General features: G+C 36.4%; 1 protein-coding gene across 2 annotated transcripts in view; it reads left to right on the top strand.

Annotated features, from left to right (window-relative positions):
• Positions 1-13,372, top strand: part of RAB18 (RAB18, member RAS oncogene family) — a 33,039-nt gene extending 19,667 nt beyond the window's left edge. The window contains exons 3-7 of one of the 2 annotated variants that reach the window (XM_044762009.2): positions 810-871; positions 6,315-6,387; positions 7,791-7,909; positions 7,984-8,050; positions 11,398-13,372. In XM_044762009.2, the coding sequence (XP_044617944.1) occupies positions 810-871; positions 6,315-6,387; positions 7,791-7,909; positions 7,984-8,050; positions 11,398-11,573 (497 nt within the window). In that variant the 3' untranslated portion in view covers positions 11,574-13,372. The remainder of the gene's footprint in view (positions 1-809; positions 872-6,314; positions 6,388-7,790; positions 7,910-7,983; positions 8,051-11,397) is intronic. The other variant, XM_044762010.2, reaches the window with a different exon arrangement.
• Positions 13,373-23,064: the final 9,692 nt, after the last annotated feature.

Genomic DNA, 23,064 nt, shown 5'->3' with positions numbered 1-23,064 from the left:
CAGATGGCATGTGTCAACTCCTTTTCCTGGAAAGGAAGAGGGTTTTTTGGGGCTGCTGTAGTAAAACTTTATGTGACTTCTTATGAAACTCTTCTCTTTAGATAAATTAGTACTTACGGAAGATTTTCATCGAACTTTGAGCATCCCTCCTGCACTTATGAAGATTCTTAGAGGGTTGGGCACAGAGGTTTTGTGTGTAAATTCTCATTTTGCCATTGTGCAGTAGAAGTGATCATTGATAAGGTTATGTAAAACTAATACTGTATTTTAGGATATAAAACAAAGAATTCCTAAGAAAAGAAGTGAGTGGCCCTTTTATATTTTTCCAATTCTGCAAGTTCCCTACGGTCAGAATCTGAGTTAGGAGATTGGCTGACTGTGGACAACACTCAATATAGTGTATAGATGCTTAGGGAGCCCGTGAAAACTGCCCTGATCCACAGTCAGCCATGGGTAGTCTTCTCTATATTAACACCATGAATTCTAGCTTGTGGCTTTTAATGTGCATATTCAGTCACCACCTTACATTGAATTTTATTTTTTCAATAAAATTTTTATTTTTTCAAGAAGTGCAGGTAGGTGAGTGTTTGAATCCTATAAGCATTTGGTTTTCGTTTATGCTGATTAAGTCCTAAGCTGCTGAACTTTAGTGACACTTTTTCTTTTATCTTCACATTTATAACTCAAAGAATTTGGGGTATGAATTTGGGCATTTGATCAAGTGGTTTTTTGATTTTCTGGTTTTCTTGGTAATTGATCTTAAAAGTACATTTTATTGGGATTCTTATCAAAATTTTCATTTTTTCAAGGTGTTGACTTTAAGGTGAAAACAATTTCTGTGGATGGAAATAAGGCAAAACTTGCAATATGGGTAAGAATTTTTTAAATGTATTTTGTATAGATATTAAATACATACTTTTTAAAGAAGGAGAAATTGATATGTGAAGTGTTCTAGAGGTGAACAATTTGTATTAAATAACTTTTGGGAGATTTGATGTTGATTAAAGGGTGGCAATAAATATTTATTATAATTGTGTAATTAGGCAAAGATTTGTTTTACTTAAATTTTAAAAATATATAATTCCTTCAGAATATTTAAAAACAGAACAAAGTATAAAAAGTCATGTTGTCTGCTAGAGAGAAGCATTGTTATTGAATGTGTTCCTTTAAGGTTCTAAAAAGACAACCTAGGCTGAACTAATGCTAAAGGCAGTTGTTGGGGAGAAGGGGAATGAAGTGGTCCTTAGAAAAAACAATGTATTTTTCATATTTGTGAGTATAAATATTATAAAATTTGAGTTTGCCAACTTTGGGTTTGTTTTTTAATACTGATGCCCAGTCTTTGATTATTGGCTTCTTCTCATTTGCCTGTGAACCCAGCCATTCTGAGCCACGTTGCTCTGCTCACTAGACCTCTTCGTGGTCATGCTGATCAGGTTGCATTACCTGTCAAAATGTCCAAGATGTCTGTACTGTCTGGTCGTCTCTCTCTCTCTCCTATCTACCTACCTACCTATCTACCTACCTATCTGTGTCTCTCTATCTAAATAGGATTGCTAATATAGTAATTATGTAATGTTCAATTTATAAAAATATACTACTTTGTATATCTAATTACCACATATACTATGATAAATATATAAATATATTTTAATAACATAATAATATTAGAATTGGTCAGCAGTCATCATATTGAGACATACTTCAGCATGGTGGTTACATAGTGCTGCCTGGGCATCAGTTACAGATTGGAACAGCGAATGTTCATGATCTCATTCATCTTCCTGGCAGTCTTTGAATGGTATGCTGTTTGTAACATACATTTTATCCTAAATAATGAGTAACTATGTAAGTGTGTCTAATGTTTTTCTAATTTTTTTCTAACATACAGTGCTTTACATGATTGGGAGCCTATTTGCCCTCCCTCAGATATGTTTAATATCAATCAGAACAGTCGCGTCTAACAGAGAACAGTTTGGAAAATGTTGGACTAGGCCGTAGTAAAATATATTGAACAGTTTAAGAATGCTGAGTTCCTTCTGTCCTAAAATGGAGGCCTGATTTTCCACGTCACCTCTTTCTGCCCTTGCTACTACTTTGTGAAATACGAGATTAGACTAGGATCTGAGGCTTCATGTTCACCTTGAGGTCTTTCTTTCATGTGAGAGGTTTTTTGTTTATTTTTAATTTACTCTCTAGTTCCTGCCTAATAAAAAGGCTGGCAGGTATTATTGAAGTGATATCTTTATTATAGATGTGTGAATATTTTTTAAATGAGAAGTTTCTCCCTGACTATGAGGATAATACACGTTCGTTCTAAAAAGCATAATTGAAACAATAAGAAATTAATAGAGAAGTTCATCTTTAACCAATGTATACATTTTAGTGAACAGTCTTTAAAATAGCTAGGCACATGCATACTGTTACACACGTGTGCATCTACAGTTTTCCAAAGGAAAGGATTACATCTTATGTTTTTTCACCTGTTTGTGTCCCGCGCTACCCCCCTCCATCTACACTGTACATTTTTCTGTCAGTGAATTTAGAGGTACATCAGTTTAAATGGCCACCTGTATTCCATCTTACGGCTATACCTTACTTTTGTCAAACCTTAGTGACAGATAGTTACCTCATTTTTAGTTTTTCACAAACATCAACAGTGCTCTGAGTATCCTAATGTATGCATCTGTGTGTACTTGTCCAGTTACTTTCAGATGTTTACCTAAAAGTAGAATTGTGGCTCAAAGAATGTGAAGATTTAACATTGATTCATATGAAAAAGGTCTTTTGGACTGTATATTGCCAATCTTTCTCATTTTTGCCTCTCTGAGTAGTAATTGTTTACAAATGTTTGCATTTCTTTTGATTAGTGAGGTTTTTTCTCTCACATTGTTTATTGATTATAGTTTAATGAATTTTCTTTTTTTGTACTTTGCCCATTCTATATTAGCAGCCATCTTTTTCATGATTAAGGTCTTTATATAATAAATATACTAGCTTTTTGTCATATGCTGCATTTTTTTCCACTCTGTCATTTGTCTTTAAAATCTTATTTAAGGTGAATATGTGTTAATGTTTTTATGTGTGTATGTAATACTAACTCTTTCATGTGCTACGTATGTTTTTTCCCGTTCCATACAGATTTCTTTTTGTCATTTACCTTTAAGTCTCGTTGAGGATGAGTGTGTGTTTATGGAGTTGAGGGGATGAGGGGGAGAGAGATTTTTGCCATACCAAGGTTTTGGTATTTATTTAGTCGGGTCAGGTATTTTCTTCATGCATCTGGGTGTCGTGTCATATTTAGGAAGGCCTTCTCACTCAATATTAGAAGTGTGAGTCCATTGTTTCCTCTGATTTGTCTAGTTTTATTTATATAAATGAAATCAATTCCTCTCCCACTGGGAAGCTCCTGGGATTGAATAGAATCATCAAGCGCAGCCCCGGCCCACCGCCTCCATCAAGTGCCGCTTGCTCATCCTGACCTGCTTGGCACCTCGGAGGCGGCTTTTCTCCACAGCCTTGCCTCACCTCCGCTCCCCACCTTCTGTTATTTAGCCTTTCTGGATCCTTTCTAGCCCTTCATACATCTCTGTCTTCAATAATCTCTTTTCTTTTCCCACCAGAAAATAAAACCACAGGGTAAAGATAAACAGCTCTGCCTCTTGTATCTCACAAAGATGTCATTACACTTAGTATATTCCTGTTTTGAAAACGAACACAAGCAAAAATCTAATTTCTGACTATTTAAGTGCTGTAAGTTTTGTAGTTGTTATAAATCCTGATCCAATATTATCGCACGGGGTTTTTTGCCCAGATTATTGTACCTATTTAAACATTTTTATAAGTGAATCAAAAAATGTCAAGACTTTAAACATCTGGCCTAATTTAATATTCACATGTAAAGTGTCAAAATCACGTGTAATATTTTAACATTAAAACATTTTTTGATACAGTCTTTACTTGTAAAACATTGGGTTTTGTGGCTATTTTCACAGGAATTACAGTTGTGATTTTTATTTGTGTTTCATCAAGGCAGTTATTGAATTTGATCTCAATGAAGACCAAAGGGAACAAAATTCGTACTCAAATGCTTTCTGCTAGTTCTGGAAATTAATTTATGAAAGAGTGGATATTTTCCTTATGCAAATACAGTGACTTTCTTCTCTGTTATAGCAAAAAGTTTTGGGATTAAAATATTTCATTGTCCTAACCTATGTTGTATTACCAGAATTATAGTCTGCTTTAGATAGCAAGTCCACTTCAATTATGTAGCTTTTAATTTATATTATTGTTTTTGAAAAGTTGAGTAAATATGCAAATAGAATAATTTTAAATATCAGAGGCAGGTTTTTTTAAGAAACTTTGATGCAAAGAGAATTTTCATAAAGAGAAATCATTTTTTTAATCTCATAAATCTTTCTGTTTACAAAGTTTAATTTTAATTTTATTATTTTTTCATTTCAACATGGCAAGGGTGGGGCAACAGTTTCTGTAGTGGTGAGAATCTGGAACAAGGACAGTTTGCATAAGCAGGCTTATCCTGTGCAAGAGTAATGGAGGTGCAAACTGGTTTATGTTGAACGTTGTTTTCCTCTTCAGTTTCTCTTCTAGGGCTATTAATTACCTCAGACACTCTCTACCTGTTGTTATTGTTTTAAAGTTTTCTCTACTTTGGCCAGGCAAAGAAACTAGGTGTTGTTGGAGCCTGTCACTACTAGTTTGAAATTCCTCTCCAATCTTATAAACCTCTTAGAGGTTATTAACACTTGTTATATCTAAAGGAGCTTCTGCTTGTCCCGTTGCTAAACTCGCATTTGCAGCCATGGGACTGGTAGTTAAGGTGATGTTTGATGCACATCTTTACTTTTCTGCAGGTTACTTTACATTAACAGACTGCAAACTTTTTTCTTAAAAGGCAGGATAGTAAATATTTAGTCCAACCCTAAAAAAGGCCATATGGCAATGCATAAGCAGATCGGCCTGGCTGTGTTCCGCTAAAACTTTCCTTCATAAAACTTTACATAATAAAACAGGTGGTGGGCTGAGGCAATAGTTTGCAAACTGTTGCTTTGCATAATCTTAGGTACCTTGAAGCCACAGTCCAAGGATGGTAGAAAGAAGACAAGAGAGGAGGAACCAGGCCTGGAAGTAGAGACTTACTAATTAGTTTCTTCTCTGCGCCCATCCCTCCCCGCCCCCCCCCCCCAACAAAGTTGAGCAGTGTCCTATGGTAAGAATTGTTCTAGGCGCTGGGGTTAAACTGGTTGTTCAGCGGATGACGTCCCTTCTTCATGAAATTTACATTACCTACCTAGTGTACATCTTATGTTGTTCATCAGCCCTCATATGAGTCAGAAACAACATGTAATTAGGAGTGGTTTGGTTTTATGCATTTTCCTAAAAGAAGATACATAGAAAACAAGAGTCTAGCGTAAAAATTCTTTATCTTAAATAAGACACCCGTGTAATTCTGTTTAAATCAGTGGTTGTTAGCCTTGATTCAATGTTAGAATCACCTGGGAAGATTTTTAAACCTTCTATCATACCCTAGACCAATTAAATCAGAATTTCTGGGAGTTGGACCCAGGCGTTAGTATTTTTAGTTTCCCAGGAGATTTTGTTGCGCACCCAGAGTTGAGAACCATGATTTCCAATGAAATTAGTTTCATGTGTGATAAAAATCTTAAATCCAAAGTGGTAGAAAGCCTTCAGTCAGCCCTGGTGGTCTAGTTGTTAAGATTGGGTGCTCTCACAGCCGCCGCCCGGGTCGTTTCCGCTCAGGGAACACACCATCCCTCTGTCGGGTGTCATACTGTGGTAGCTGTGTGTCGCTGGCATGCGGAAAGCTCTGCCACCGGGGCTTCCAATACCAGCAGGGTCACCCATGGTGGACAGGTTTCAGTGGAGCTTCCAGACTAGACAGACTAGGAAGAAGAACTGGCCACCCAATTTGAAAACATTGGCCATGAAAACAGTGGAGCATGTATGATACAGGCCAGAAGCTGAGAAGATGGTGCAGAGAGACTGGACAGAGTTCAGCTCTGCTGTACACAGGGTGCTAGGAGTCGGAATCCACTGGATGGCACTAACAACAAGAAAACTTTTACAGAGGTTGCATTTTTCTAGAGATGTCAATATTTATTAATTTTGTTTTATGTAACACTCATCAGTAAGAGAACACATCTTATTTAAATTTCAAGTTTTAAATGAACTTAACAATGCTGTTTTGATTTTCTGTGCCTAAATTGTATATTGAAGGTCTGTTACTTATTTATGATTTGTTTTATTTAATAATAATTGATTGTTACTTTTAGGATACTGCTGGTCAAGAGAGGTTCAGAACATTAACTCCCAGCTATTACAGAGGTGCGCAGGGTGTTATATTAGGTAAGTTTTTACTGTAATATACTATTTGAAAAATACTATTGTTTATTACTGGAATTTCTGATTTTCCTTGTCTATGTAGGTAAATGAATTTTTGTTCTATTTTTCTTTAGGGCTACTTTTATGTATCTTGAAGTTATATTTACTTCATTTAGTATTAATGAGTATTATTTAAACTTTTAAAATTTCTTTTCAGCCCTTTGTCTAGCAGTTAACAAATAAAAGTCAGGCCAGTTTATTTGGTTTAAAGCACATGTTGATGAGCACGTAATTGAGGATTAACCCACATATAGTTTGTCTGTCTTAGAGTATTACCAGAAACTGATGCTCAGTTAGTAGGTATTACTTGCTGCAGTTTATAAAAGAAGAAGAGTGTTTGTTACTTATTGGAGTCTGTTTAATCAGTCCTGAAAAATAGCACAAAATACTTAACACTGTTGACTCGTAATCCCACAAAATTTAAAAAACAAATGTGATTCTCAGTGTAATCTGTTGAAAAGAGCTTACTATTAATATTCCTGGGAAACTGTTTAAAATGAATATTGATCAGTTGTAGGGGAGAATTCTTTTTTTATATCATGACTTGTGAGACTTTGGTTTCATTTCTCTTAATTTGACAGTTATTCTTTTTTTAAAAAAATTTTTATTGAGTTAATGATAGGTTAGCATCTTGTGAAATTTCAGTTGTACATTATTGTTTGTCAGTCGTGTTGTAGGTGCACCACTTCACCCTTTGTGCCCACCCCCACCCCCATCTTTCCCCTGGTAGCCACTAATCTGTTCTCTTTGTCTACATTTTTAAATTCCTCATATGAGCGGAGTCATACAGAGATTGACAGTGATTCTTATTATTTTGGTACAGCATTCCTTAAGTTTAGAAAACACTTTAATAAGCTCTTTATTTATTATGATGCAGGATAAGATGAAAGTGATAATGGAGGAAGACAACCAGGATCCCATCCACTAACTTTACATATTTTTTCAAAGCTGCAAATTCTGGTCATTGTAAGAAACAAATTAACAGGGTCATAGATGTTTAAATTCATGTAAAATTTTTTTGTATTTTGACACAGATTTGGATCTAAACACATTTGGGTTTTTGGTCAAACTTCTTTTATTGTTATGAAGGGGGACAGCTTAAATTTTTGCTTAAATTAATTTTCAGTTATCACACAGCATATAATTTATATGTTATATGTATGTTATATGTAAATTTTTTTTAATATGCTTCTTTTTTTAATGTACTTGTTTCTTCATCTGGATCGGTAGACAGTGTTAAGCGTTGAAGGCTTAAAAAAACAGACTTGTCTACATATTGACATTAGCTCCTGGTTACATATCAGAAATCTAATGTCATTGCTTCTTATTTTTAATGCTTAGTTAATAAATTACTCTCTTTATTTCAGTTTATGATGTCACAAGAAGAGACACCTTTGTTAAACTGGATAATTGGTTAAATGAATTGGAAACATATTGCACAAGAAATGACATAGTAAACATGCTAGTTGGGAATAAAATTGATAAGGTAAGAAGTCAGACTCTTGGTATTTTGGCTCCATAGTCTGATAGCTTTTCTTAATCTTTGCATTTATCTTTTAGGAAAATCGTGAAGTCGATAGAAATGAAGGCCTGAAATTTGCACGCAAGCATTCCATGTTATTTATAGGTGGGTGTGTGGATATTTATTCTTTTATTTTTAATGAGGAACTTTAAAATGGAGTTTCTGCTAATTTTTTTTTTTGAGGAAGATTAGCCCTGAGCTAACATCCGCTGTCAATCCTTCTCTTTTTGCTGAGGAAGATTGGCCCTGAGCTAGTGCCTGTGCCTATCTTCCTCTATTTTATATGTGGGACGCCTGCCACAGCACGGCTTGATAAACAGTGATAGGTCTGTGCCCAGGATCCAAACCAGCAAACCCCAGGCTGCCGAAGTGGAGCGTGTGCACTTAACTGCTACACTGCAGGGCTGGCCCCTACATTTTTCTTTTTATGAACCATAAAACATATGTATTTAGTTCATGGTTGTCCCATGCTATAAAATATAATTATAACACTAAGTTTTTTATTTTTCCTTCTTTAAAAAAAAAAAAAATAGGATAACATTATGTGAAGTCATATGGAACACAGTCAGATCATTCCTCTCAGGATATAACGGCATTCAGTAAAGCCAGGAATCCATGCTAAAGTTGAACCTCGCTGGTCCATGTGCTGTCAGCAGTGGCACCACCTGGGAGCTCGTTAGAAATGCTTCATCTCAGGCCCAGCCCAGGTTTTCTGACTTAGAATGTGCATTTTAACGAGACCTTTGTGTGCTTTGCATATTAATATTTGAGAAGCATGGTAGAGCAGGGGTTGGCATACTTTGGCATGGGCCAGATGTGGCCCCACCCTTTGCATTGGAGCACACCCGTGCCCAGTCGTCTGCATGCTGTCTGTGGCTGCTTTGGTGCTTCCTGGCAGAGTGCAGTAGTTACAGCAGGAACCGTGTGGCGTTTAAAGCCTAAAATATTTACTGTCTAGCCCTTTACAGAAAGTTTGCTGACCCCTGGTCTAGAAAAGTGGACTGACTTTGTCAGAATCATGTGGAGAGCATTTTAGAAGCACAGATTTCTGGGCCTTATCACAGGTCTGAAACAGGGCCTGGGAGGCAGTTTATAAAAAACACCCTGGTGGTTTCTGATGTGAAGCCAGTTTTAGAAATGACTGATTTAGCTGTTGCGCTGTGTTAGAAGCTGTTAGGAATCAGGAATTGGATCATATATAGACAGAAACAGAGTGGTATAAGTGGAAGGTATAGGGAATTTTAGAAAGGAGTTGAGTACTAGCGCTACTGCTTATTTGCTGGGTGTCCTTCATTTCTGTGTATTAGTTTGTTCAATAAATATTGTCCATTGAGGATATAATCATGAACAAAATGGTCAAACTCCTGCCCTCATAGAACTTACATTATAGTATGGGAAACAGTCTTAAATAAGTAAGTAATGCTTTGAAGCAAATAAAACATTGTAGGGGGAGAGAGAACGACTGGGGTGGAAAATGATGAGGGAAAGTTCTTCGAGGCAGAGCTATTTGAGCATGAATCCGTCATATGAAGATATTGAAGGAAAGCATGTCAGGCTGAGAGACTACCAAACATTTCCTGAGGTAGGAACCAGAGTAGTGTATTTAAGAAACAGAAAGAAAGCAAATTGGCTGGAGCATAGTGTGTGTTGGGGGAAGGATGGTGATGATGGGAGATTTAAAAAGGCCATGTTAGACCTTATAGGATATGGTAAAGAAATGGATTTTATTCTAAGTGTGGTGCAAAGCAAGGGAGTAGTGCTGTGATCTGAAATTCTTTTAAAAAGACTCATTTGTGTAGCAAATGAACCATGAGAAGCAGAGGCAAGAGTGGCCCAGGTGAGTGATGCTGGTGGCTTTGACTACTGTAGCAATAGTGGGTGGTGGAAAGTTCGCAAATCCACCAGCTTTGTTGGTAGAGCTGACACACTATGCTGGTAGACTGGGTGCAGAGGATAAGGAAAGAGAGCAATCAAGGATAATTCTGGGTTTTGGGCATAAGCAACTAGGTGGATTGTGCCATTAACTGGGATGTGGAAGACTGAGATAAGAACAGGTTTAGGTGGGGGAATAGGGAATCAAGAATTCTGCTTGGGCATAAGAACGAACCATCTTTCAGATAATCACATTCTGGCCGCTGGCATTTAAAGCCATAGATTGGAGCAATCACTACAGGAAAAACTGGATAGAAAAGGGCTGAAGATTGAACCCTGGGGTACTCCAACAGTTAGAGGTCAGCAGAAAGAGGAGGTGCGGGCAAATAAGGCTGTGAATGACATGCCAGTGAGAGGAGGACTGTCAGGAGTGTTCAGTGTCCTAGAAGCCAGGTGCACAAAGTATTTAAAGAAAGAAAGTGATCATCTTTCAAATGCTGCAGGGTGTCGGGTAAGATGAGGAATTGGATTTGACAAGACAGAGGGTGGTAGTGGTCTTGAAAAGAATGCTTCAGTGGAGTGATGTGATCAAAAGCCTAATTAGAGTAGTTTGAAGAAAGAATGTGAGGTAAGAAAGTGGAAACAGCTTGTTTGTGTAGATAACTCTTTACAACAGTTTTGCTTTAAAAGAGAGTAGAGAAACTGAGTGGCTGCTAGAAGGATATGTGGGCTGGAGGGCAGGTTGGTTGGTTGGTTGGTTAATAGGATGGATGATAATTTTGGCAGGCTTTTATACTTATTGGTATGATCTGATAGAGAGGGCACATGGTCCTTCAGTGAAGAAGAAAGGGGACCCTGGAGCTAGAAAAGGGGATGGCCTGAAGTAGCAGCAGGGACGGTTCATCCATTGTAACAGGAGTGAAGGCAGAGTCTAAGGATACACATGCAGATAGGTTGGTAACTCTGTTAGTGGGATGATCAGTAGTTCTTGCCAGATTGTTTCTGTTTTTCTCAAGATCAAGCTAGATCAGCTGAGATAGAGGAGTTTTAAGACGAAAGAATAAAATAGACAGTGAGAAAGGTAATCACTAGGGAAAAGCAGGACTGGGGAGCAATGCTGAGTGTCCTCATGTGTTTCATAAGCATAAATTTAAAATGGGACCAGTGTCCATGGTTGTATGTCATTTATCCAACCACCTGTAGATGGTTGCAGGCACAGAAAAACCAGATTAATTGTTTAGCTAATTCTAAAATGTAAATAATATCTGCTTCAGGGGCTAGTTTTAAGAATTCACTGAAAAATTAAGGAAGGAACTTTGACATAGTATTTGAGTAAGGCTTTACAATTCACAGTTCTATCATAAACTCTTGGGCTTGTATATGAGTATTCTTATGGATAGAATTTAAGTCACTCAACTTGACAGTTGAGAGAAATTCACTAATATTAAGTCTATGGGGAGAAATTGCTGATTGGTTCTTTATATATTGTAGGCTGGTATTTATGCCATAGTAATTTCTCAGAAAAACGTAAGAATGTGACTGGAAAAGAATATACTGTGACATTTTTCCTTGAATTTCAGAGGCAAGTGCAAAAACATGTGATGGTGTACAGTGTGCCTTTGAGGAACTTGTTGAAAAGATCATTCAGACGCCTGGACTGTGGGAAAGTGAGAACCAGAATAAAGGAGTCAAACTGTCACACAGGGAAGAAGGCCACGGAGGAGGAGCCTGTGGTGGTTATTGTTCTGTGTTATAAACTCTGGGAAACTCCATCTCTTGCATATTTGATCAGATAGTGACATCTTTCTGTATATAAACTCTTTAACTGCTATTTTAGGGACCTTGCAGTTTGCACATATTTGTTTTGTATCATGGCAGTAAATACTTGCAAGAAATCCCACTCACTGGCTTCCCCAGGTAAAACGTTATGGTGAGCATGCATGGTTTGCAGTCTACAGTTTTTTATGTAACATAAAATAGGTGTACCTTTATAGGTCCATTTGATTTTATGATTTACATTTATCATGTGATTTTAAAAAAATCCACTTATCTAGTATATGTTGATACAAAGTCTACTGTCGGTCTCCTTTTTGCTTAAATACTCCTATCAATTACTGAATTAATGGGTATGTAGAACTCCTGGAACCACTGGGAGATATACAGGTATCATCAAACCTGGCAAATTTCCTCTCAGGAATAACAAAGAGATGATTCCACAGCTTTTCTAGGATGTTTGCTGACAGATTCTCTTTTAGTAACTAAGCGAAATTCTCTTTACAGGATGTAGTCCAGGCCAACTTTAATTAAATTTCTGTTCTGATGCTTCTATAATAGCATTGATATGTTAAAGAAGTTTGGTCTTTCTTTTTCAATTTACTTCAATGAGTAGCTCAGTTGCTTAACTGGAGTTTCAAATCTGTGATATATACATTGAATTCATGACCCTGTGTGCAGCGTTTTGAGTTATGTGGTGTTTGGCAGAATGGCAATAAGGTTTTCCCCCATTTTGGTTTCGGAAAGATATGAATAGTGTGTTTATGTAACTCATGTAGTACTTACCACTTTTAAAACCAACACCTTTATCCGTAAATGTTGGTGGTGTTTGTTCAGGTACTTCAATTGTAGCTTGTGTAATGTTTATGAATATCTGTATCTTATGACTTCCATAAATGGCTAGTTGATATTCAGAAACCTATTTCTGTGTTTTGAGGGTTGGGAAAAAAAGAAGACTAAATGACAATTTGAGAAAGGGATATTGCTTCCAGATTTTGATGTGTGCGGGAAAATCTGTTGTGATGAAAATCTGCATAATTTACTGTAATAAGTAGCTAATTGTTTATCAGAACCAACTTGTACAGACTAATAAATCTTTTCCACAGTATTCAGTTTTCTAACCTCTTGGCTATTGTACATTGTATATTTTTTTCACTTATTTGTTACTTAGTTTACATTGATCTCTGCTTTTTTAAGCCCCAAGTAAGTAATTTGTCCATTCAGGCAGGTCACTATGATACCCCTCAGTAAGATTCTGATGTTAATTTCTGGGCAGTTTGTTCTCTGTATGCAGTTGCCAATGATAAACATTTTTGTGAGTCACCTTTGCAATATGTGTGATAATGCATTTACTTCAAGTTGGGTCTTTCTGAAAATGTCCATCTTCAAATAAGAAAACTTTCCATTCTACTTGGTTCACATTTGTTAGACTGTATTACATGTGATTGAAGGTTTTCTACGTTCTGTATGCTTTTACTAAATATAAAACATTTACTACTTCAGTGTTGGAGAAAGGTAGCTAACCCATGTACCTACCATTTGTTCGTGTTACATTAAAACTGTAGGTTTGTATGTTTATGTAGTGTCTGTATTGACAAAACATTTCTGTTTATTGCATTTTGCTTCTTGAGCTATATAATAATCTTTCTCTGCATTGGATTGTTGTCTTAATTTGGTCAGAATTTGGATACATATGAGTCAATTTTTAAAAACTGATTTTGTTTGATAGATTTATATTGTAACCTTTTATAGCTTTTAAATAAATATAGCCTGCTTTCCCTAGATGCATTTGTGCAGGAAGTATTATACATTTCCCTATTACTCTCATCAGCTGAGGAACATCTGAATATAGTGTTATTCAAATTCTATTATATAATGTGGCTTTCACTTTACTATTTTGTTGCAAACTTATTGTTTCATAGTGGAGGTTTTCTAAGTGAAATAGTTGTAATATCTAAAATGTCACTTAACTGAGGATTTTGTTAATTTTTTTCCCAGATCATTTAAAGTAGTTTTAAAGTGCCTTTTGCATATGGTGCAAATTAGGAGAAGTAGAATATAGTATTTTGAGTTCTAGGAGTACTGACATAGACCTGAACAAATGACATAACTATTCAATTTATATTAAGAGTAATAGTTAACATTTATTGAAAGATTCCTTAGTGCCAGGTGCTAAGTGCTGGATTATCTCATTAAACTTCTCAGCAACCTTAAGAGATTGGTTGGTATTCCTCTTCTGCCCATTTTAAAGATAAGGATCATGAAACGGACATATGTTAGGTAACTTTCCAAAGATCGCGTAGCTAATCGGTGATGGAGCTGCATTCCCGTCATTTTCACTCCTGAGTCCATGCTCTTACTCACTGCTCCCATTGCTATGGCCGGTTACTACCTTTTGGTTTTAACACAGCAGAGAGTTCCCCTGTTTCTTTATCATTCTTTTGTTATGTGTAATAGAAGTATTTCAGCTTTTTTGGTTATAGAGTAGAGCAGGATACTGAAGGAGATGATTTTGATCTCTCATTGATGTAAACATCAATGTTGACATAAACCAACCGTGTAAGTCATTTGACTAAAAGTTAAGGCGGTGGAGTGGGTGGTCTCAGTTCTTTTACCTCGTCATGGTGGAATGAAAATCCCTGACTTAGAAAAGGTTCAAAGTCAGGCGACATGGCACCTTAACTTCCTATTTGTAATTGGACTTGAGAGAAGAAATTAAATCTGGGAACAGTCTTTTGTTTAAAACTGAAATCTAGGGGATATTATACCTGTGGGGGTGGCACAGACCTACCTCATATCCATAATCTCTTTAAATACAGCTTAGTGTATGTTTTTTCTAACTGAGTTTCAAGTGAGCTAGGATAATCTTCTAGGTATTCTAGACTGTAGGTCTTCTCAGTATCAAGCATTACGCTTCTTTGTCTTGGGGTCCGTTTCACCAGTCATACTTCCAAAGGTTTTTGTCCTTCATGTATTTTCCCTATTTAGATATAGGGGTAAAAGCATTTAATCAGTTTTCAGAAGACATTGTGCTAGTTCTGACCGCAGCTATGCTGAGGGTGATCAGCTACAGACTTCATTCTGGGTTTTATCTAGGAATGCGGAAAGACGACTGTAGGAAGAAGCAGAGAGGCTGCGTCAAGACTTGGCGCTGAGGGATATAAATCTACCCAGGAAGCTGATTTTGTTTTTTCAAAATAGGAACATCTATCAGGTTGCAGGGGAAAAAAAAAGGTAATCAACTTCTGTCATGTTAAGGGATTTAAATTTTACTATTTGTTGCTAGCTTTTTGTTTCATGTTTAGGAATCAGTAATGTTTCTGATTGGGTATAAAGTTTGCTTAAGCGCCTTAGTTACAGCTGCTTTGTACACACACACACACACACACATGCATTTCTAGTAGAAGTGTGAGCGCCTGTTCTCAGTCCTGCCCCCTCACCCTCTCTCTCACTCACAAACAGTATTTTTTCTTTTGTTTATTAACCTGATGAGCAACAAGTTATGTAATTTTATTTCTATTTCTTTGATTGCTAGTGAGATTAAGCATTTTTAATATTTTATTGGATATTTGTATTATTTAATTCCTTGTTTGTGTATGTCGTGGTTGCCCATCCAGCATCCACTTCCTTCTCTCACAGTGCTACCCACTTTTTCTTTGGTTAACTGCCCCCCATCATCACACATGTGGTTTGGATGAGATTTGTCACACCCCCAGCTCTGGAGTTGGCCTGGCTGCCTTTAACTAGTGCTCCTCCCTCCCTGTAAATGGTTAGGGATAGGCACCTGACCCACATCAGGCTACTTAGATTTTGCTGAGGCTTCCTCAGGAACTGCTGAAGAAGACGCCTTCTTGGAGATAAGTGTGGTGTGAGGATTCATGTTCTGAACTTGCTGCAGCTAATTTTTCTAATCCAAAGGAGCCAGCCTGAGGTCAGTACCAAGAAAATGAGAGGGAGGCCAAGTTGGAGCCCTGATGCAATGTGGAACCTCTGGATCAAGTTGGACCTGAAGTGAAATCTACTTCTGGACTTTGCACTTATGTGAGCCAATAAATTCCTTTTTTGTTTAAGCCAATTTGAGTGGGATTTTCTTTTTTCTTGGGATCAAATGGATGCCATGTGAGTGTGTATGTTCTTATTTGTAGGGTCTCTTTGTACATCAAGTTCAGTACATTAATGTTTATTTGCGTAAGGGGATAAGAAGTAAAACGATCACTTGAAAAGCCATTACTCTTAAATAACTTAATATTTTAGTGAAGTTACTTTCATGTATTTCTTTTTGGATATAGACATATAAATGAGTTAACCCAGTACGTGTGATTTTTTTTTTTAAAGATTTTATTTTTTCCTTTTTCTCCCCAAAGCCCTCCTGGTACATAGTTGTATCTTCTTCGTTGTGGGTTCTTCTAGTTGTGGCATGTGGGACGCTGCCCCAGCGTGGTCTGATGAGCAGTGCCATGTCCGCGCCCAGGATTCGAACCAACGAAACACTGGGCCGCCTGCAGCGGAGCGCGCGAACTTAACCACTCGGCCACGGGGCCAGCCCCGAATACATGTGATTTTAACGTCCATTTGTTTTATAGGGTCTCATGTTGCCTGTCACCTGAACACTCCCTCTTCCCCTGTCCTACCTGACATAATTAGTTTTACACCCTGGCCTGTGTCCCCTTTCTGCATTTCTCCATGTCTTTATAATCATATAAAATATGTACATATACATATTTTACTCTTGCTCATTTTATAAAAATGGAATCATCTGTATATTCATCTCTGCATGTTTCTTTTCTTATCTAACCACAGATTGTGAAAATCCCTCCAATCCAACTTACATGTATCGAACATCTATGTCAGTGATTGTTACAATATTAAGTAATCCACGGTTTGGATGTACCACATCCATTTTTAACCATTCCTCTAGTAAGGGGTGTTTGTATTGTTTCCGTCTTTTGCCTGTGCAGATGGTGCTGCAATAAATATCCTTATACACCTATCTTTTTGTTTCTCTGGGATAAGTATCTAAGAGTTGCATCTGTGGGCCAAACAAAGTCTATTTTTTAGTTTTAACTTTGTAGATTGTTTTCAAAAATCTGTAACAGTTTGCATTTCTGCTAGCGGTATCTGAGTATCGTTTCCCCCTGCATTCCCCATTTGCAGCAGGAGTTGCTCTCAAATTTTAATTTTCATCACTTTTATATTTGTAATGTGTTAACTGTTATTTTAGTTTGCATTTTCTGCAGAGCATTTTTTCATGTTTTTAGGCTATTTGGTATTGCTCTTTTTTGAAATGATTATTTATACCCTTTGCCAGTTTTCCTGTTGTTTTTTTGTTTGTTTAAATGATCTGTTTGTATAGTACGGATACTAACTTATGTGTGTATGTTTTAAGCATTTGTTTCTAACCTAATGTTTGTTTTTTCACTTTGTTTATGCTATGTTGTCTTACAAGTTATTTTTTAATATTTTATACCATCTGGGTTCTGCAACTCTTAGATGGTACATACAATGTCCTTTTAACCTCTTCTGAGACTTCTGCTTTTTCTTTTTAAATCTTTAATAACTTGGAATTTACCTTTCTTTATGACACAAGATGGGGAGCCAAGTTATTCTTATGGATAGCCAGTTGTGCCAGCACTACACATTAAATAAACTTTCTTTTTCCCACTGAGCTGAAATACCACTTTTTTCCTAGATAAAGTACTGGAATCTACTTTGGCCTTCTGTTTTAGTGTCTCTTAACCTTCGAAGGTAATATATTTCAATATAATTGATTTTCTTTCATCCTGTGTATTTCATTTATGCTTTAACAAACATTCTCAGAAGGCCTCTGCAGGTTTCATGAGCCTGCTGCTGAAGCCTGGCCAAACAAGAGTTGTGATGCTAGTGGCTGCGCAGTGTGTTCCTGACTGATAAGGCGAGTCCTTTCTCCCTCTTTGTCAATTTGTTTTCTACATATGAATCTTAAAGATCACTTCATCTGTTGCTCATTTTTCCTTTTTGTGATTCCTTTTTTTTAGTAAAGGAGTTCTTTCTGAACTGCAACAAGGATACTAATCCTTTGTCGTTAATATATATTCCTGAAGTCTTCTCCCAGTCATTGATTTGTCTTTTGACTTTATTTGAAATATTGCATAATCAAAAATTTTTTAAACCAAAAATTTAATCATTTTAATCCATTTTTAAAAACTGGGATTCTAGGTGGACTCACATGATATTTCTACATTAATTAGGAGAAAACTAAAAATTTAATAAAGATTTGCCATTAGGAAATATGGGATCTTTCTGTCTATTCAGATTTTATACTGCTTTTTAAATTTGTAGTTTTCTTTACATAGATCCCGAACCTTTTTTTCCATTAGTGTAAGTAGAATTGGTTTCTCATTTCAGAATCTATGTAGTTATTGCTAATAAAGAAAAGCCATGGACTTTTCTGTCTGTCCAGCCACCTAATCAATTTTGTGGTTTGGTTTAAACTAGAGTTTCTTTAGTTTTCTAGGTAAGATAGCAAAAATGTAATTTTTAAATATGTTTATTTGGAGGAAATTGCAGGCGTCTGCTTTGTCTCTCATATCATTTTGAGTCTGTTTCCTGACAAAGTGTTTGGAGGAAACCTCCCATTTCACAGCTCCTGCTAAGTCTTGGACACCCCAGCCTTCCGTGGAGGTTTCCGCCAGCAGGAGGGCAGATCCTCCAACTCTCTCCAAGGCCAGGGCTCTTCGATTTCCACGGGCCAAACCCTGCCTAGGATCCACTAGTTTCTGAACTTTTTCTAATGTAGTCATAGTGAGACCGGGCTGTTGTTTCTAACTTCATGTTTTGCAAGATTCATAAAATTGGGAAGATTCTATCTTTTTCTGCATGGTGGCATACGTAACTTTTTAAAACTGGTGTTGCCTGTTTCTTGCGAGTTTCCTAGAAGTCAGTAGCGCGTAGTGGTTAGGAGGTTGGCTTTTGGAATCAGTGAGCTCACATCCCAGCTCAGTTATTTTAGTACTGTTTGGTCTTGGGGCAGTTACTTGAAAACTGGGCATAGTAATACTCTCAACAACTTTGTAGGGTTGTTGTGAACATTACATGAGTTAGGGAGTGTAAAGCTTGACACAGTGCGCTTCAATGAATGTTAGCTGTTAGCATATCTTGGTTGTTGTTCTCCGAAGTTTTTCTATTGTTCCTTAAGTCAATTTTTATAGTTCACATACAGAAAACAATGCATTTTTTTTGCTTTCAAGGTTAGAATTTTTCTGGAACAAAATTAGACATTTAAAAACTATTTTTCTAAGGTGATAGTTTCTCATTCCATATGTACATATGTGTAATTTTCCTTTTTTCTTTTGCAAGCAGGTTGTCTCTGTGGTCTCTTTAACAGGCAAAAATGTAGTCTAAAACAGTGAACTGGAAATAAACGGTATAGTGATTTCTAAATAGAGTGGATAGATGTTAATGAGGTACCTGTGGAGAATAGTGTGAGTCCCTCCTTTGGGAAGATCTGGGTGTTAACAGCAGGCCTCGCTTCGGGATACACAGCATCCGTGTGTCTCAGCCCTCGGAAGTCTGCAGGTGCCAGGAGAGCTCTGGGCACTGAGCTTACTGTGTCAGGAAATAGTATAGGCTCCTGACCACAAGGCGTCCGTCGTTTTTCAGATTCGTGTTCCTCTAGCCATAGTTTCTTTACTAGGAATTTTAAGCTAGTTAAATATTCCCATGTGTCTCACTCATACCACCTTTTTTAGGTTAGACAGGCAACCAACATCTAAGTTTTCTTTAAAACAACACTAATAAATCTTGTAGTACTAGGTGGAGAGCATAATATACTTTTATAAACATGTCTGTTTACACTTACCTCTTGCACAGTTCACTTTTCCTTAATAAAAATATGATTAAATCACTCTTACAAAATGATTTCAGAGTTACAGTACCAATAGAACTACCAACTGTGAACCTACTAAGAAAAAGTAAAAATTTATTTGCATTCTTTTTGACCTTCAGTGTTACTTCACAATGCATGTATAGTTGAGTGTTCAAACTACTTGAACAAATTCTTTGCTTCTATATGATTTTATTATCTATTTGATATAAATTCATTTGTTCCTGCTTGTATTCAGTTTTAGGGCTTACTTTTTTCATCACTTTTAATTTAGTCTTTTGAATAATTAAAAGATTTACATGGCTTAAAAGTCAGTACCATATAAAAAGCTAAATTAGAGAGGTCATGTTCCCAACCTTATCAACTCCATCGCCATCTCACGTCCTGCTTATATGTAGTCATTGTCACTAGGTTCTGGTTTATTCCTCCTCTGTTTCTGCAAAAATTATGCAATATTCTTTTTTCCATTTCTTATGTGAAAGATGGCATACTATGTACATCTTTTGAATCTTGCTTTTTTACTTAATGTAACCTGAAAAGTCTCTCCATGTATCATCAGATCATGAAGCTGTTCCTTATTCTTTTTCAGGGGTTGCAAGTCCTCCATTGTAGATTGCACAGTTTATTCGACTGTTTGCCAGTGAATGCGCAGTGAATAACTTTATGTGTTGTTTCGTTTCTTTAGAGGATAAGTTCCTAAGTCAATTTTTAAAATCTTTATTGAAGTATATTTGATATAAAATGCATTCACTTTGGGACCAACTTTGATGAGTTTTAATAAATATATACACTTGTGTAACTACTCTCACAATCTAGATCTGGAACATTCCTATTACCAAAAAGTTCCCTTGTGTGTAGAGTTTGGTCACCTTCTTCCTCCCGCTTCTGCTATACCTGATGCTGCCTGGGGTTTGCTCTGGACCCCCAGGCAGATTGGCTCTGGCTTTTATTGCAGTTCCAGATGCATATTCAAGACTTCCTTTTTATCCTCTTTTACCTATTAGAGGCATCTGTCTTTTTTCCATTTTGCATAAATCTGTAGAAATCTCTCATATGATGATGTTCTTCACTGCCTTCACTATTAAGATTTGTTCTTCAGTTCTTTTAATGTATTTTTAACGTGTTCTTGGGAGGACGTAGAAACAAACTCATGCTTGGGTGTACCCTCTAAGCTAGAGCCATTAATTAGTCTTTTAACTAGTGAGGTCAATAGGAAATTGTTGATAGGAAGAAAAAAGGTGAAACCAAAGGACAGGTGTTCCTAATGAGGTAAAGTATTTTGGAATGAATGTACCAAGGCAAGTGAGCTGGGACGGTAGGCAATGTCAGAGAGATGCTTGACCTTGATATTTGGGGGGTAGATCCAGGTTGTGACCAGGTATGGGTATGTGAGGTGGGGTGGAAGATAAGATAGCTGGCAGTGAGGAGGCCAAGGTGCTAGATGGATCCTGGATGGTTCTTCAATCAATAGACAGCTGAATCTATTTCTAGATTCTGTTCTGTTCCACCAGTGTAGTTCTATGCCAAAATCATAACCATTTTGATTTACAGTATGTTTATAAATTAAGTTCTCCCCCTCACTATTTTTTTTAAACAACTTATTTTGGCAATGATTTTACTCAGTTAGAAAATAAAGTCCTTTGGAACTGACAGAATCTGCATCAAATTTATATATTAATTTATAAATGACATTTTTAGAAGTCTTCACACGCAGAAACATGGCATATCTTTCCGTTTATTCAGTTCTTGTTTTATGTCTTTCACTAAAATTTTAGAATCTCCTTCATATACATGCTCTAACTGTATTTATTAGTGTAAGCCTACGCGTTTTATCGTTTTTTGTTACAATAATGTATCAAGGGGTTTTTGTTTCACTTCTGTTTCTCATTTGTTTTTCTCAGTAATAAAAATTGTGTATTTATTTCTTATAAATAGCATCTTACCAAATTTGTTATTAATACTAATCTCTTTAGTGTTTCTTATTTTCTAGGTACATAATGTGTGTGAATAAAGGTAATTTTTTCTGATCCTAATGTTATGACAGTAGTTTTAGTATTTTGCCTTTTAATGTACAATTTGCTTTTTTCTTTCGAGAAGTCGTCTTTACATTTTAGAATATTGATGTGGCTTCGTTCTTTCAATATTTTACTTCAGTCTTATTTGAAATGATAGCTAAATTTTTTTCAAGTTTTTTTGGTTTGGGCCACCTATTAATATAAGCAAATGGTTTTGTTGCTTGGTTTAACATAATGAATTATGTCGAAGATTTCCTGTTGCAAAACCATCCTTTCAGTCTCGGAATATGTCTTGTCAGAATTTTATTGTTGAAAAATATTCTACTGAATTCAACTTGCTCGTAAATTTATTTATAAATTTTGCATCTGTAAGCTAAATGAAGGCCTGGGCCGAGTCTTGTAAATTGATGTGTTTCCAGCAACTGGGACAGGGCGGTTCCAACACACACTTGCGCTTCTCCCTCTGCTCTGTAGTCCTCTGGGTGTTCCACTAGCTTTTATTGGAGTGGATTTTATGAGAATGGAAGGAGTGAGCACAAACTGTGTGGTCATCCATGGAGACCCCACCTAGACCCTACCCATAGTAGTTTACCCTAAATTACCCTAAAGTTTCAAATTTATTGCTATTGAGTTTTACGTATAAGGTCTCTTAATTTCTTTTGTAATTGGAGCTATGCCTTATTTCTTATTCCTAATTTTATGTTTTCATTTTCTCTTTGTTCCCTTGGTCAGACTTGAGGATTTAATCTGTTTTATTTGTATTATCAAAGAACAAGGCTTTACTTTATTTTTACTTTCTATTTTAAAATTTCATCGTTTATTCTTTTTAAAAACTTTTTGTTTTGGAATAATTATGGATTTGCAAGAAGTTGCAGAGATAGTACAGACAGATCCCATGTACCCTTCACTCAGTTTCCCCCAATGGTTGCATCTCACATAACTATAGCACAATATCAAATCCAGAAGATCAACATTGGTGCAATGCAGGCGTCTATTTCCATGATATTTTATCACATATGTATTAGAGTAAGTTTCACCATATTCAAGATACAAACAGTTCCATCACCATGTAAGTCTCTCTTCTTTTATCCCTTTATAGTCACTTCTCCCCTTTCCCCCACCATCCCTAACCACTGGCAACCAACAATTTTTTCTTCATTCATATAATTTTGTCATTTCAAGAATGTTATGTAAATAGGATCATCTAGTATATGACCTTTTAAGATTAGTTTTTTTTCCCCCACTCTGTATAATGTCCTTTATCCTTCCAAGTCGATGGGGTATCCACAGTTCTTTCATTTTTATTGCTGAGTAGTAGTGGTATGGATGTACACAATTTGTTTGCTCATTCACCTATTGTAGGGCATTTTAATTGTTTCCGGTTTGGGGCTTTTCCATATAAAGCTGCTATGAACAATTGTGTACAGACTGTGTGAACAAAGTGTCAAGAAGTGTGAGTGCTGTGTCATCATCCTTGATTCTTAATTCTCTGTGGCTCTTTTCTGATTTATTATGATTTTTGAAAATGTTCTTTAATTGCATACTTAGTTTATTGTCAATCCTTTTTAATAATAGAAATATTTAAACTATTTTCAAGT

This window comes from Equus asinus, chromosome 29 (assembly GCF_041296235.1).
Source record: "Equus asinus isolate D_3611 breed Donkey chromosome 29, EquAss-T2T_v2, whole genome shotgun sequence".
NCBI lineage: Eukaryota > Metazoa > Chordata > Mammalia > Perissodactyla > Equidae > Equus > Equus asinus.
Note: the sequence above shows the minus strand (reverse complement) of the source record. Positions and strands in the feature narration are given on the sequence as shown.